This window comes from Neltuma alba, unplaced genomic scaffold, assembly GCF_004799145.2.
Source record: "Neltuma alba isolate B1F8T4 unplaced genomic scaffold, ASM479914v2 tig00012646_pilon, whole genome shotgun sequence".
NCBI classification, from domain to species: Eukaryota; Viridiplantae; Streptophyta; class Magnoliopsida; order Fabales; family Fabaceae; genus Neltuma; species Neltuma alba.
In genome coordinates this window covers 146,960-162,245 of record NW_021637081.1, presented here as the reverse complement: position 1 = coordinate 162,245, position 15,286 = coordinate 146,960, and the positions used below count along the sequence as shown (strand labels likewise).

The 15,286-nt window shown below is 36.9% G+C and overlaps 2 protein-coding genes across 4 annotated transcripts; one reads left to right on the top strand and one right to left on the bottom strand.

Moving 5' to 3' along the window:
• Window positions 1-797: 797 nt before the first annotated feature.
• Window positions 798-4,639, bottom strand: LOC114729549 (plant UBX domain-containing protein 1). 2 transcript variants are annotated; one of them, XM_028916567.1, is made up of 7 exons: window positions 4,496-4,639; window positions 3,754-3,850; window positions 3,553-3,618; window positions 3,008-3,075; window positions 2,708-2,837; window positions 2,398-2,502; window positions 798-1,293 (listed from the first exon to the last, which is right to left on the bottom strand). In XM_028916567.1, exons 1-7 carry the CDS (start codon window positions 4,577-4,579, stop codon window positions 1,091-1,093), a joined length of 753 nt encoding a protein of 250 aa, XP_028772400.1. In that variant the 5' UTR covers window positions 4,580-4,639; the 3' UTR covers window positions 798-1,090. The 2 variants fall into 2 exon arrangements, with proteins under 2 accessions (XP_028772400.1, XP_028772399.1); XM_028916566.1 differs by having other exon boundaries at window positions 3,553-3,621; window positions 4,496-4,638.
• A 2,540-nt stretch (window positions 4,640-7,179) lies between these two features.
• On the top strand, window positions 7,180-14,393 carry LOC114729546 (AUGMIN subunit 6). 2 transcript variants are annotated; one of them, XM_028916564.1, is made up of 13 exons: window positions 7,180-7,607; window positions 7,761-7,817; window positions 7,959-8,053; window positions 8,643-8,793; window positions 9,267-9,392; window positions 9,520-9,676; window positions 10,173-10,233; window positions 10,320-10,587; window positions 11,039-11,164; window positions 11,451-11,609; window positions 11,924-12,143; window positions 12,617-13,105; window positions 13,607-14,393. In XM_028916564.1, the coding sequence occupies exons 1-13, from the start codon at window positions 7,392-7,394 to the stop codon at window positions 13,645-13,647; spliced, it is 2,166 nt and encodes a 721-aa protein (XP_028772397.1). In that variant the 5' UTR covers window positions 7,180-7,391; the 3' UTR covers window positions 13,648-14,393. The 2 variants fall into 2 exon arrangements, with proteins under 2 accessions (XP_028772397.1, XP_028772396.1); XM_028916563.1 differs by having other exon boundaries at window positions 7,181-7,607; window positions 11,924-12,170.
• Window positions 14,394-15,286: the final 893 nt, after the last annotated feature.

Genomic DNA, 15,286 nt, shown 5'->3' with positions numbered 1-15,286 from the left:
ACTAATTAGGTAAATCCTATAAATTTCAGACAGGACAAAAATAAATGTAGTTATCATTATTTCTCTTTTAATTAATCCGGACAAACGGATCACGCTGTTTCTGTTCAAACAGGCTTGTCGACCCATTTGACGGGCAGTCCAAAGTGCACAATACCAGTATATAGACTTCATTTTCATTTTTTAGATATCAACTGAATCCGACATGCCAACTCCTTCTAACACCCACCCGATGCAAATTTCCAAGAAATCGGAAGAAATACAAATAAGAGATATGACTAAATTCTCTTCTTCTCAACGATTCTCGGAAATTTTTTTTTTTTTTTTTTCAATTGCCTAGAGTATCCTCTCATCTCAACGGTGAAAAACTAATTTTTCAAGATACTGTCAAGCACGTAACAAGAGCCCCTCCCAACAATATTTGTTCCATACACACTGTCCCAAAGATCAAACCCAAACCATGATATTTAAAATATCCCAGTCCCTTCTACTTGAACCAACACTTACTCGTTTCTCGGGATTGTTTATAAGAAAGACAACTAAACCCTGCAAAATATTCGGCAGCCGACTACACATTTCATTTCCCTTACCCTCTCTTATTTGAGTTCTAAGCCCACGAAGCAGACGAACTGACAGGAAAACATTAGCAAGAAGCAACGGCCATCTCAAAATTCCATGCCCGCATTAAGAGAATATTTACTCTGTGTGTGTGTGTGTGTTTTTTTTTTTTACCGGGTTATCTACCCAGACGTTATAAAATCTTCCGGTATGCATGCATTAGCAGCAGGAAAACTCATGGCTACAGCGAATTATCTACATATTCATGACAAATGGAAGAGAAAGTCAACTGAGCAGCATTCTTTTGGATTCATCATGATACACTGAGGAAGATCCTTGTATACCCACTTCAACATAAACAACCAAGAGGCCATGGTGATTTAACCACACGAAAAAGCCGCCTCATGGGACCATTATCCATATATAATTATATATCAAGCACAAGCAAATCTCCCTGGCTGCAAACGCCCACCAAGGTCAGGATAACCACCCAAAAGAACAAATGCAGGCTCCCTTCGACCATCAAAAAGTGATTTCACAATTTTAACCATTTCGGCTTGACAGGCTTTTTATCAGCAGGCTTACGTTCTTGAACAGCAGGGGTTTGTGAAGCTTCAACAGGTTCTGGTGCAGACTGTGCAGGTTCAGACTGCTGGCCTTGATCATTAGTAACATCCAACCCCTTCAAAGACACGATATCCTCTAGTAGGAAAGGCCCCGTATGGTTCGAGCTTTCACCTGAAGATTACATTTATACAAGGAAACTTTTAGAAAGTCAATTCTTGGTGAATGCCTTAGAAGGTGAATGTGTTTACTACAGCCTCTGTATTAATACAGTTTTAATTAATTAGTAATAAAAATGATTTGGGGTGGGGATACAGAGTCTAAAATGAACCTCACCGTTCACAAATCGTAAACAATGTGGCTTGCTATACTTTCATGTATTATAATGGTGATCCACGATATAATCTAATTGCTAGAGGTGAATTAAAGGGAGTTTCTATTGAAGAAAGTAATGCTAAAAGCTGAAATCATAAATGCAACAACAACAAGCCTCTTAACTAAGTGGGACATATAATAACTTCAATAGAAGAAGCGAAAATAATAATCCACTAGAAAGGGTTGAGAGAATCTCACTCTTCCAAATCAATCAGCAAAGGAGAATCTCCCAAACACACAACAAGCAAATAATACTCAATGCCTACTCCTACACCTACCAACAGAACATATAAGTGCTAGAAAATGCAATAATTAAACAATTAAACAGAAAAAATAAGTAACCGTGCTGTTGGTGGAACCTCCCGTGGAGTAATAAGCTAGTTGTTCCTCTCCCCTCTCACCTCCACTTATGCACTAGTCATGTTCCCGACTCATTGATTGTGCCCACCTCCCATGTTCATCTCCTCAATTCCATCCTTTTAGCTGTCTAAGCGTCGTACATTCTATGCTAGTCATGTGGTACTTTAACAACGTACTATGCAGTTTTTTTTTCCTTTTGAGAATTAGGCAGTAAATTAATGGAATGTAGTTTTACACATTATTTAGTGCATCTGCAGACATTGATAAATAACTTAAACACCAACTGAAATTCAAAGGAATTTAAATTTTAAAATATGTGTAATTATGCATATTATCACAAACCCTCACAAACACAATACATGTCCATGCCATGGTGCACATCACAAACAATCAACCAGCTATGAACCATAGCAAACAAAACACGACACAAAAGGAAGAATGAGTGGTTTTGTAAAACAAATGTTCTAGTCAGACAATGAATGAAATTTAGAACAGATCAAGGGGCAACATTCAAAAAAGATTCTACAGACTGCATGAACTCACCTAGGGGAGGATCGTATGAAAAGTATACAATGGCCCCAGGGCAAAAGCCAGCAGTATAAAAATCTTGAGACATGTCTTTAATCAGCTTCTTTGGTGGAGTGGTATCTGCACCACCAAAAAAAACAAAAAAAAATGCTGAATAAAGGCCATATGCTACAATATGTAAAGGCTTTCCACGCTCCAAGATGTCAGATATGACTTTGGGCAGAGTCAGCTGGTGGTAAAAGAGTTTAGGGTATTCAAACAATAAAATTGGTCATCATCCATTCAAACAAAATTTTGATCTGATAGAAGTTATCAGTATGCTTACAGATATAAAATGACTGCTCTGGTTGTGCAATCACTTTGGTGAGGAGATCAACTAGGCTCTGGAGCGTTTCTGAAGGGTGAAAGGCAGCCTCTAATGTGTGATTATCAGGAAACCGAACTCTAATCACAGTCTGGAAACACGAACAGATAAACTTAAAAAGTTAAGTTTACCCCTCCCAGACTTCATTAGTCTAGCAGTTACATATTTATAACTTAATGGAAGAAAGAAAGAAAGAAAACTTTTATGCATCGGTGGCAATGAATACAAGAATTTTTTTTTTTTTTTTTAAAAAGGCATTACTTTGGTTATTCTTGATCTACGAGCTGCCTCTTCTGCTTCTCGGATTTTGCGAGTCTTCAAGAATTTATCTGTACATAACCAATACATTTAAATTTCCACATTCATGAAAAATCAAATGTTCTTTCTGTATGCACCCCGAAACATGCACCTAACATTAATGATTTTCCTGTAATGCATACGCTTTTCATTGATCCCTGTTATATATCAATTGAAAATATTTAGTGTTAATGCATGCTTATGCAAGATTACTATAAAATACTTCTCAAATTAGAAGATTATATACTTCCTGGTCCTTGGAAATAATTATCCTTAAGATATTAGGCCTGTAACAATTCTGACGGATCCCAAGAAAGAGAATTTTAGATTCATTTTGGATGAAGTGTAAATCAATTTGGTGAACATATAGCCTCTTTATAATTCAAGTCCTCATTAGAATTCAAACACATTGACATATCCTTCCGGTAAAACAGAACACTGATTTTTGGCAGTTTGTGGTTGGTACAAACTCGCTTCTTGGATCATTGGATATGAAGTATAATTCTCACCGTCCTTTTTAGTAGCTAACAGTCGATAATAATCTTCAGCAGTGAACTCATAGAAATCATCAGTCTCTTCTGCCACCAAAATGCCAACAAGAGAATAAAGTTAATTCAGGATAGCAAAGTCAGATTGTACATAAAACTCTTAATAATTTAGATCACACTTTTCAAAAGGTCTAGGAAGTTTGGAAGTTAAGGTGCTATTACCATTGTTGGTGGCAGTATTTGGTGCTGCAGAAACTGGCGATGTTTCAAATACACGGATATCTCGTCCAAACCTTTCCTTGATAGCTGCAAGCTTGGCCTGGTGCAGAAAAGAAAGAGCATTAAGTAAAACAGCAGATAAAGGAAGCAATTGTGCGTCATAGAGCTTGAAAGGAGCCAAGATTAAACGGCCACATAAAGCTGATATTTTCTATTTCATACTCGCCATTGAAAATTAAGTGATGTCCGTACAACCCGAGAAGGTTTGAGCTAGCATCGAGCACACATAAACAAAGGATGGATTCCGCATCGCCACCAGATCAAGGTTTGAGGGTATATCAAAGTACTGTGTTATATACGGAGTGTTATCTAATAACGCAGAGTCTTGCACTTTCTGCCCGAATCAACTATTAATATTCGATGTTCCAATTCCAGTTGTTTAGTTGCTGCGAGTTTCAAAAGTTTCCATCATCAGGTGTCAAATTTCATGTTTTGACACAGGCAGATATTAATGTCAATCCAAAGAAACACCTCAACCCACGGATAGTACTAAAAACTAGAAATTCCTCAGCTTTCCATTAAGGGAAATAATAGAGAGAGGAAGAAAACTTGCAAGAAACCCCAAGAACAAATCTTGAGGGATGCAACAAGCAAAGCACACAAGGCAGAAAATAACCAAACCTAGATGAGGAAAAAAGAAGAAAATTATCGGACGAGAAAGAAAGAAAGAAAGAAAATCGATGACCTTAGCTTCTTCAGCATCCATGGAATCAATCGCTGTGACCCTTCTCCTCTTCGAAGTTAAAGAAAAGGGATCATCCAGAACCATGAGAGAGAAAGAAGAGTGGGGAGCGAGATTTTCTTTTTCTTTTTCTTTTTTTTGCGCCAAAAAGTGGGAAGCGAATTAAAGAACACCAACGTACATGTGCCTCCAGGGACTCGTACCTGGGCCCAGGGTGGCCCGCCTTTGCACAGTGGACCATATCGGTGATTTTAGTTTTACCCTTTCCTTCTCCAGCAAGTCTATCGCTTTGCACGACCGTACGTGCAGAGTTCTCGCTTGATTCTTACTCTTATTTCGATCCTTAATTTTTATATTTTCTATTAAAATCGGTGTTTATTTTTAATTGATGGTTTTTTTTGGTCGGTTTTCACCTAAGGATGTCTAAATACATTTTTTTGGTTTCATCAGGTATTAACAATAATATCAACACCCTTCCGCATCCAAAGGTTCGGCCAAAAAACCAAAAGAAGGTATCTTTTTATCCAGTCCGATAATTAATTCATAGAATGGTGTTTGGATCTTTTGTCTATTGATGCGAAATATAAAAAATATAAAAAGTTGAGCTAGAGCACAATTTGATTTCTTTTTTCTTTTACACTCCGTGCAGTATATAAAAGACATGTTAAATTTTTTCAGAAACCAGTCTTTTTTGACCAGTTTCAGAAACAAATCTGAACTGATGATATTGATGTGCGTTTATATGCTCTTCCGGTCCTTAATACAAGATTCATTTAACTAATTTGATTAGATTAAGAAAGTTAGGTAAGTTAGTTAATTATAAGAAATATGACATGTTTTTCCTAAAACACCATAATCATCTTTCTTAATACCCATTTTCCTTCTTCTACTTGATTATGGTTGAAAGAGTATCGATAGGAATAATTTAGAGAAAAGTGATAAATACGAGAAATGAGTCTTATATTTAAGACTAAAACTAATTCAACAATTAGGTCCTATATTGAGAACCGGAAGAGTATATTTTTTTAAATTTTCTAGTATACTTCATAAGGTAATATCAATCAAAGGTAACGATGATGTAAATTATTCAAGTTCGCATGAGATTATGACGTACTTTTCAGAAAATGTCGTGTTCTTTATGATACTTCTAACAACAACAACGATAACAAAAAGAAAAGAAAGTGTGAGAGCAAAAATACCTGAATGAAGGAAAATACCTTTTTTTTGTTAAAAAAAAATAGGTGAGTTAAATTTGGGGTCAAAACAATTTTTTTTATAGACACAGGTATCTTCTTATTCAAAATAATTCTATTTGAAACACTACAGGTACTAAATATGAATATTTTTTTAATTAAAAATTTAAATTTTAATTCGTTAGTCATTTCCATGGCGAAGGAAAGTACCTTAACTGGAAAGAGTTTACCATTCACGACGCAGAAGGAGTAGGTCCGACCTAGATAATGTCAAGCCCATGGGTTCGCAATTGCAGGCTACGTGATGGGCTAGCCCGTTCTCCTTACGTCAGGCGGCCCAATGGGGTACACTTGGAAGTGTCATAGCCGATCTCTTATGTACTCATGTGGCCCTTAAAAGCTAAGTTTTATGTAATCTAATTTTTCAGCTCTGGGTTTACTTTTTTTTTGATGACACCTTTTTTTCTGGATCTTCAATCACAGAACAAACGATGCAAATGTCAACGCGGATATCCAATTAAAATGAAGAACCACACAAGGGGGTGACGAAATGAGTAGCTTCCACCGCAATAAAAGATGATTTCAAAGGAAGCTTTGCCTTTTTCGCATCGCAATGGAGAGAAGTAAAGTTTCGGAAATCATTAAACACTGCACAGCAAGTGATTCACTTTCTTTCCCCGTTTTTTTTTTTTTTTTTAATTTACTGTTTTTGCTTTCTTGCAGTTTTTTTATCATTATTTTTTTCATAATATTCAAGTTACTTTCTGATGCCTCTCAAGCGTTTCATCTGTTTTAATCTAGTCTTCAATTTTTATCCTTTCAACAAACCAGGTTTTTAATTAGTAAGCGGCAGTTGCAATTACAATCACCAGCTCACCATCAAGGTTTATTGCGATAATTTTTTTTTATTAAAACAGAATCATTTAAACGAACTTCACGCTGAGATATGAGATCAATAATTGCACATTCATTGTTTTGGAAGTTTGGTATAAATGATATCCAATCTCAAAGTTTGTTATTCTTCACTTTAAAATTTGTCATTATAAGCTGCTCAAATTGTTATTACACCTTTTAGTAGTTATTTTTCTTGTATGGGATTTGATTGTAATTCTTTCATGTAAAAAACCCAATCGAAATATGCAGCATTTTATATCATTCTTGACATTTTAAAAAATAAAGGAACTGGAAGACGTGGGTTAGTTTTGTCGTTTTCTTATTTTCCTCGCAGTGCAAACCGTTAAACGACAATGCGTAACGACTTAAACCGGCCGGCCGCGACGACAACGCGTTTTGCCAAACTCCAACCGTGCCTGCGGCATTTCAAATTCTTGAGTTGGCTGAACGTGAGTCCGGAGGGTCCCATCAACCATCATAAACTAAAAACACTAGTAGTTACATGATTAGCAATAAACAATTAATTTAAATTATCACAGGCCCCGGCCCTTCCCCCATATTTGCTTCGCAAAAGATTAAAAATAATAAGCCTCTGCTGATTCAAATTATGGTCCGTTTCGTAATATCAAACACAAGGGGACCCCGACCTGCGTTTTCTAGAAAGACATTCCGTGGGATGGAGTGAGCGGAAATAAAGAAAGACAATCGAGCAGGATCAGAAAGAATTCAAAAGGAAGCTTAGATAAGGAACGGCAAGGAAGAAAGTTGCTGCTGCAACAATCTAGAGAGAGAGAGGGAGGGTGGGCTCGGTGATGACGATGGACAGGGAGAAGGAGAGGGAGATAGAGCTAGAGAGTGCAATGTATACTAACTGTTTGCTGTTAGGTCTGGATCCGGCTATTATCGGAGTTGGAGCCTCCAATGGCACCCCTCGCGTCGGACTCTTCCGCCATTCCAACCCTAAATTGGGTGAACAGCTCCTCTACTTCATACTCTCTTCCCTCAGAGGCCCAGTTCAATCCGCTAAAGTACCTTCTCTCTTCTGATATTTTGCCAACTCTTCATGTTTCACCACTTGCACATATACATTACATCCACCCATCCCTGTTTGCCTGTTTTGGCGGATGCTTCTAAATTTTTGTGTGATTTGCCCCTAACTGTAACCTTTTTTGGATCTTCAGGATTTTGATAAGGTTTGGCCGATTTTTGATTCGGCGCAATCGCGTGATTTCCGTAAGGTATTACTATTTAAGTACAATTGTAGGTACTTTGGTATTTCTCTAGCACTGTTTTCCGGGTTTTGGTTCTTTTTTCTCTTCCCCGTTTGAATTTAAATTAGAAATGAATCTATTTAAATAGCGCTGGAATTTTATTACTAGGTCGTGCAAGGGATTATTAGCGAGCTCGAGTCGCAGGGTGCGCTTCCGAGGAGCAATTCAAGAGTTTCTTCGCTTGCTACCTGTTGTGGACCAAGGTCGATTCTTCTGTTTTCTCTCTCTTTCCGGCTCACATTTGCCCCCCTGAAATCCTCAGTTTTGATCTGCACTGTTGATTTCTGGGAAAAAGTGTAGAATATATCCCCTTGAAACATGTACATTTTTGCTGGTTCTGTCGGAGTTTTATTCACCAGCATATTTAGTTTATTACATCTGCTTGTTATCCTGATCCAATTACTAGCAGGAAAATGTTAACATTTTTGTGGTTTTTAGGCAATGCATTGTACAGTGTCTGTTGGTGACAAGCAAATTTAGATGTTGTTGTTCTTAATGCGTTGTTTTTATGCAAAGCATGTTTTTTTTAAAAAATGTTTTTATGGTCATTGAAAAGATGAGATTGTAGTGTCTACAAACTTAGGGGGCAATTGTTATTTCTGAAAGTTAAGAAAGTTAGTGAGAAGAACTTTTTCTTCCCAAATTCAACTTTTTCAAGTACAAAATGCCATTCAAACAAATCTTGATTAGAATGCCACTGGGGAATCTCATGTGTATATTGCATATGAAGGCTTGGAATTTATATTTCTGTTGAGGAGCATTCAAGTTATTCAGATGTACATGGTGGTGCAGGTTTGTTGAACTTCTATGGCAGCTTTCCTTGCATGCTTTGCGAGAGGTTCACAGACGAACATTTGCTGCTGATGTAGCTTCTAACCCGTTGCCTGCTCCATTGACTGATGTAGCATTCTCACATGCAGCTACTCTACTTCCTGTGACAAAGGTATTACTAATAATTATTAAAAATTAAAAAATTTATCCAAAGATCGAATCAATCCTGACTATATGCATGCAACCTTGTAATTGAAACAACAATGAAGTGTTTGGCTTGTCTACTGGAGAATGAAAGGACTTCTGAGGTTAATCTTTCACATCCTTTTCTATTATGATGATTTTATAGATGTAGTTGTTTTCAAGTCTCATATTATATATCTTGTAATGTTTTAAGATGTATGTTTCTAGTTCACTTTGACTTCTTTTGCCATATTGCTCAATATGAAGGTTTGTGTTAGAAGAATATTATAATATCTTTGCCTAGCATACTCTTTAGCACTCTTGGTAATTAACATTTTATTGGGTGATGTCACTCTTGGTTTTCTAGTCATGGTAACATGTTGTATTATTTATCTTGATCATTTCTTTAGAAACAAATGACTTGAACTTGAGTAACTAAATTATGTCCCTTGTCCCAAATAGGCTAGAATAGCACTTGAAAGAAGAAAGTTTCTTAAGAATGCAGAAATGGCTGTGCAACGGCAGGCTATGTGGTCAAACTTAGCTCATGAAATGACTGCTGAATTTCGTGGCCTATGTGCCGAAGAGGTAAGCAGCTACCGAAGGTTATTTCCCGGAATTGGTTCATATATCATATATTTTTTGCCCTTTTCTCACCAGCAATGTGTCACTATATATTTCTCTCAAGTGTGTGTAATATACAACCTGGATGCAGGCTTATTTGCAACAAGAACTGGAGAAACTTCATGATTTGAGGAATAAAGTGAAGTTGGAGGGAGAACACTGGGATGATCTTGTGTCCACTTCAAGTCAGAATTCTCATTTAGTTTCAAAGGCTACACGCCTATGGGAATCTTTATTAGCTCGTAAAAGTAAGAATGAAGAATAACCCTTGTTCTTTTGCAATTTGCAGTACTCTAATTATCCTCATGTTTGATGATTTTAGGCAGGCCACGTTATAATTTTATAAGAGGTTTTCAATAATGGGATTTTGTTTCTGTAATCGTATGCCTTTTTGCACTTCTATCTGGATGGGTTAATTAATAATTGTGGACATTTTTGAGTCTATGTTTGTTGCTATAGGACTAGCTGAAATTATTTTGAATTTTAAACAGCATAAACATAAATTATTTTGAACCAAGCTGGCTGTAGCATGTATGAAAAGGGACTGAAAGTAGCTTCACCGGTAGATGTAATTTTAAAAGCATCTTTTTCTACGAACACTTTATCTCCCTGCCTTCTTTTATGAAAAAAAACCTTGGTCCCTCCCTCTGAATATTTTGTTCTTATTTTTTGAAAGAGCTAAAAGAAAAAAAAGAAGAAAGAGATCAATTGATGTTGATCTGGATTTTATTCATCATTGTACAGGTCAACATGAAGTTCTTGCATCAGGACCTATTGAAGACTTGATAGCTCACCGGGAACACAGGTAATGTAGTGACACAGTATCCGTTGTTAGTTCAATATATGGAGACCATATTTGTTTGAAATCACTTTCTGATGCATAAATTTCAGGTACCGAATCTCTGGGACATCCTTGCTTGCAGCAATGGACCAGAGTTCACAGGCACCTTATTCAGACATATTATCTGGACAGCCTGGGGAATTGCCGGCTGTGCGTATGGATGAAAATGAGGAGAGTGAAGGATTTCATCCTAGCAATGAGATACTGACAAGAGCTGATGATAGAACTGGAAGAGTCCACCAAGCAGTTGATGTAGCAGAGGTTATACGGCGATGGACACATGCTTTGCAACGTATTCATAAGCAATCACTTCATTTGGTATGTTTTTCAAGCTGTTCTATTCCTAGCTTCTTTTTTCTTTGTGGGGCAAGGGGGTGGTTCACTCGGCTTGACTTTAAGATACTTCATTATATTCTTTCTAACTGTAGAAATATGCATTTTAGTACATTAGTTGTTATATAATACGATTTAAGTTGTTACTCAGTTGTTTTATCCATGGGGAATCTTAGGCATGCCTCAATGACCCTGGAACGTAGAGGATATATTCACATAAATAAGTTTGTTGCACTCTTATTTAAATGTTATTTCTTATTAATTCTAATTCTAACTCTTGGAACTAGGACTACCTGACCTATAGAGTCCCTAGTACTTTTGATTAAAATTATAACATTTTCTCGTCTCTTTTGTCATGGTTATTATCATTTTTTCAATTAACTCTACTTAGCGTTGTTTATATCTTTTATAAACTTAACTATGCTATGATCTGTAGGCAAAAGCAAATGATGGGGAGGGTCCAGATATATTGCGAAGTGCACAAGAAGGTGGGTCAAGTGGACATGCTGAGTCTTTAGCAGCAACTCTTGCAGAGCATCAGCAACATTTGGCTAGCTTTCAGGTTAAGCATTAAACCATACTTAACCACCGTAAAATTTTTCTAAGGTTGAAGCACTTCTGCAGGAAGCTTCATTAGAGTAGTTGTGTTATTGAGGAGTTACATGCCTCTTATTGGCTTATTGTCTTCTTGTTCCATTCTTTAGCATAAATGTATTCAAACGTTGATTCATCTTTTCTCTTTCTCTGTGGAGGAGGGTGGATTATTTTTGTGGGGACATAGGACTGCCATGTGTATACCTAAAAGATCCCTGTTGGGTTTCTTACATCCAAGCGCCTTTTATATGCAGGTCCTTATTAACCAACTGAAGGAAGTTGCTCCAGCAATACAGAAGTCCATATCAGAATGTACAGAAAAGGTGAACAGCGTAGCCTCCAATCTACCTCCATCAAATAGACATCATGGGCAATCAACATCCCCTATTCAAACGCAAAGTAGTCTGAGGATGGTAACTATTTATAATTTATTTCCTTCAATTATTACTGACTTCTCTTGGATTTGGTTAAAATTATGCAGAACTTTCTGTTAATTTTTGTGCACTATATAAAACTTGGGTCCTAAGAGCTAAAACAGAAAAATCACATTTGTAACTGTTGTTATTTCAATATAAAATTGTCATTTTATTTTATTTTAAAGATAAGAGGGAGGTCTGTTTTATGGCCTATACAAATGGGAGGTCGGTTTCTATTTTCCTGTTATTTTAGTACTATTACTTAACAATCAGAGATCTTATTTGTTTTTTTAAAAACTCAAATTATTCAGGATGGTGGCATTGATGATGTTGGTGAGGTGACATCAAGAATATCTAATATTCAGCTTGATAAGATGTCAGCTAGTCCTCCCACTTTAAAGCTTCCTCAATTATTTAGCTTGACTCCAACCTCTGGAAAAGCTGGAAATGTGCAAAGGAGGCATAGTACAGCTCCTCAGACCAGCCAAACTGAGAATCTTTCTGAAGGGAAACCTTTGAATCCTAATTCAAGTAATCAGGCAGAGACTTTACCAGAAGGTTTACTGCGTCTATTCTGTTGCTTAACTGGTGCAATGTTTTTGAAGCTTATCGGGTTTCAGAGAAAATTTTATCGAAAATTACTCGAAGGTCCCACATAACACCGTAAAATACTCCAAGAGATCCCTTTGAACCATTAAATTATGGTGGAGTCCTATGAGCCTTAATTGTAATTAAGTTTTGGTGTGCATTTACCAAAATACACTTAAAAAATTGAGGGAATTTTTTAATTTTTTTAATTAAAAATATTTTAGTAAATGTACACCAAAGCTCATTTGCAATTAAGGCCCATGGGGATCCACAATAATTTGATGATTTCAAGGGGCCTCGGAGTATTTTAGGGTGTTGTGTGGAACCTTGGAGTAATTTTCCCAAAATTTTACGTCTTTAATGAATTGGTTGATAGCCTTATTTTGTAGGTTTGATTTTCATTCTGTGTTTTGCAGAGAGAGATATTTCCTATGTCCAGAATCTGAAGAGGTCAGTAAGAGAAGCAGCATTGTCATTGCGGTCCTGCAATTCAGAATCATCACGAGACAGTCATTCTGATGGAAGTTCTGAGCACTTCTTTGCCCCTCTTTCAGAAACTGGGTTTTCTCATTTAGATGCTGAAAAAAAGGCTGCTTTAAGAAAGGCTTCTTCATTAAGGAGTAAGAGTTTATTTTTATCTCAAGTGGATGATTCCCTGCTTAAGAGTCATACATCTGATGGTCAGGAGGAGCGCAAGCTGGATGATTTTCCAGATATGTTGAATGAATTGGAACGGCTTTCTGATTATGACCATGTAAATGGGTTTCTTTCATTTACTGGCTCAAATGCAACTTCTGATGCACAACAGTCAGTGTATGAATTTGAGGATGCTCAAGATCAAGTATTCTCACCGCCTCTTTTAATGGACTCATCACTTCTAGCGGATTCATTTGAGGACTTGCTGGGTATGTTGACTTTACAACTAACTATACTGATTATAGCTTCCTAATATTGTAGTGTTTTCTTTTTTTGCACATTTTTTGTCATTATGATATATTACGTGGTTAGCTAGTCTGAGATATGATGTTGCGGCCAAGAGGGGGAAAGCGGTTACTTTTCTTGAGGATTTGTTTATCCAACTTCCGAGGAACCCCTTTTTATTGGCTGATGAACTACGGATTTTATGAAACCTTTTTAGGAATCAGGATGCAAACTTAGGCCCAGTATTCTTCAGGACTGAAAATGCAATTTGAAGTTTTCCTTTTCTCAATGTCATCCTCTCTCTCTTCTTTATACACCAAAAATAATATATTGTCACATAGTTTGGATCAAGCATGACTGACTGAGACAAATTTTTTATGCATAAATTCTAGAAACTTGTAAACTCAGCTACTTGTAGTCTTTTCTTAAGAAAAAAATGAATACTTTTTCATGTCAAGTTAACGAGGGAATCCTGTTTGATGCAGCCCCACTATCTGAGACTGAAACAGCGTTGATGGAGCACTGAAATGATAATTTGGCTAACTTCTGAACATGATTGGGAAAACGACATGACTGCCGTGGTGGGTTGCTCTTCATATTTTTGTTGGGACATTCACCTCCTTCGCCTTTTAACACGATGCTTGTGTGATTTCTGTTATCTCTGTTTGGTATGTATTTAACATCCTCTATGCTCATCGGTTGTCCTTCTGCTCGGAGGGAACTATGAGGCACCTGTGTTTTGATAGCTAAATTTGGGATGCATTCTTAAAATAAAAGTCCAGCCTGGGTTTTTGGAGGGTGAAGTTGGCTTTGACCAAGTGATTGCTGTTTGGACTTGAATTTTCCTCATTGGTCTCCTCTGCTCGAGTTAAAATCTGTGACAGCCATAGAGGAGCGGTGAAAAACATGGTGATACGAAGTTCTTAGCCTGATTGTGTTTGCTGCTTCAAATTTGCATGCCTTTGGCATCTTTTTCTAGCTAACTCTGATTAATTCTTGCGCTCCAATTGATGTATTTTACACTTGTGCATGGGTTAGGCGTTATATCTTTGCGATATATCCAGAATTAAAAAATTGCATCTTTTCTTATATAGTTTCCCCTAAAAGCACAATGCTCCCCTATTTTCTTAATTCCAGCTAATGTAACTTCCGGTGATGCTAGGAATTTGAATCCTGCACAATGGAGTTGTTATACTGATGTGTATACTGAACAGATTAGTATGGTTCTTCCTTTTAATTATACTCCATCAGCTAAAAGTTTGTTTGACAGCAGCTTATTGATAAATATGTTTAATGTGACTCCCGACTGTACCTGGAACGTGCTCTTGTTATGGAAGGTGATGATCCAAAATAGCGAATTATGAAAATTGGAATTTGTTGACTTACATTTCTTATAGTAATTCATATGATGACTGAAGGTTTATGTAATATGCAAGTTGATAGATAATTTTTGCGATGCATTTGTTTTACAGTAATGCCGAAATAGGTTTTAAGGAGTCCAGATTTATGGTCATTTTGTTTTGTCACAAATCACTACTCATTATGTGCGGAAAAAGCTATCAAACAAGCCTTAACGAAGGCTACGACTGTCTGAAGCAAACAGGGAACAAATCTCGGCACATGTTTCGTGGTTTGGCATGTCATATTCCTCATTTGCACCAAATGTCAGTAATCAATAACCACCTTTTGCTGGGGTCATTTATGGGACTTTCTAAGCTGATACATTTCAACAAGCTTTATCTAGTCTACCATCGCATAACTGTGATTTCACTGTATCAACAATGAACAAAATGTCAATATCTGTTGACACATTCTATCTCAAAGCATTGCCTTAAAATGATTTAAGCCAATACTTTGCTGGAAAGCATTGCACTAGAATCATAGGAAGTCAGAATTGGTGTCTCTAATGATATACTCTCTTAGGACGGTTGATGTGTTATCAAGTGGAGACCGAGGACATGTGTGCTCCACCGTTGCCAGTCCCCACACTGCATGCACATAATATTGAGTTTGAAACACTCAAAATTGTCACCCAATCACAATCGATGACCCCACCAGAGAGGGCCCCACTGATGGCTGTTGCACAAAGCGAGCGGCATCTCCTTTAATTTATCGGAAAGGAAAACTGTGCTTAAAGAGAGCTCTTCTCTTTTCAATATTCATTT

What these genes read in the sequence shown, in the direction of transcription:
- LOC114729546 (XM_028916563.1), top strand. Translation starts at nt 7,392, where the DNA reads ATGACGATGGACAGGGAGAAGGAGAGGGAGATAGAGCTAGAGAGTGCA. An exon ending in ATCTTTATTAGCTCGTAAAA is followed by an intron (nt 9,677 to 10,172) that starts GTAAGAATGAAG and finishes ATCATTGTACAG; the next exon opens with GTCAACATGAAGTTCTTGCA. An exon ending in CGCAAAGTAGTCTGAGGATG is followed by an intron (nt 11,610 to 11,923) that starts GTAACTATTTAT and finishes CAAATTATTCAG; the next exon opens with GATGGTGGCATTGATGATGT.
- LOC114729549 (XM_028916566.1), bottom strand. Translation starts at nt 4,579, where the DNA reads ATGGTTCTGGATGATCCCTTTTCTTTAACTTCGAAGAGGAGAAGGGTC. An exon ending in TGGATGCTGAAGAAGCTAAG is followed by an intron (nt 3,851 to 4,495) that starts GTCATCGATTTT and finishes TTTCTGCACCAG; the next exon opens with GCCAAGCTTGCAGCTATCAA. An exon ending in GTAGATCAAGAATAACCAAA is followed by an intron (nt 2,838 to 3,007) that starts GTAATGCCTTTT and finishes TCGTGTTTCCAG; the next exon opens with ACTGTGATTAGAGTTCGGTT.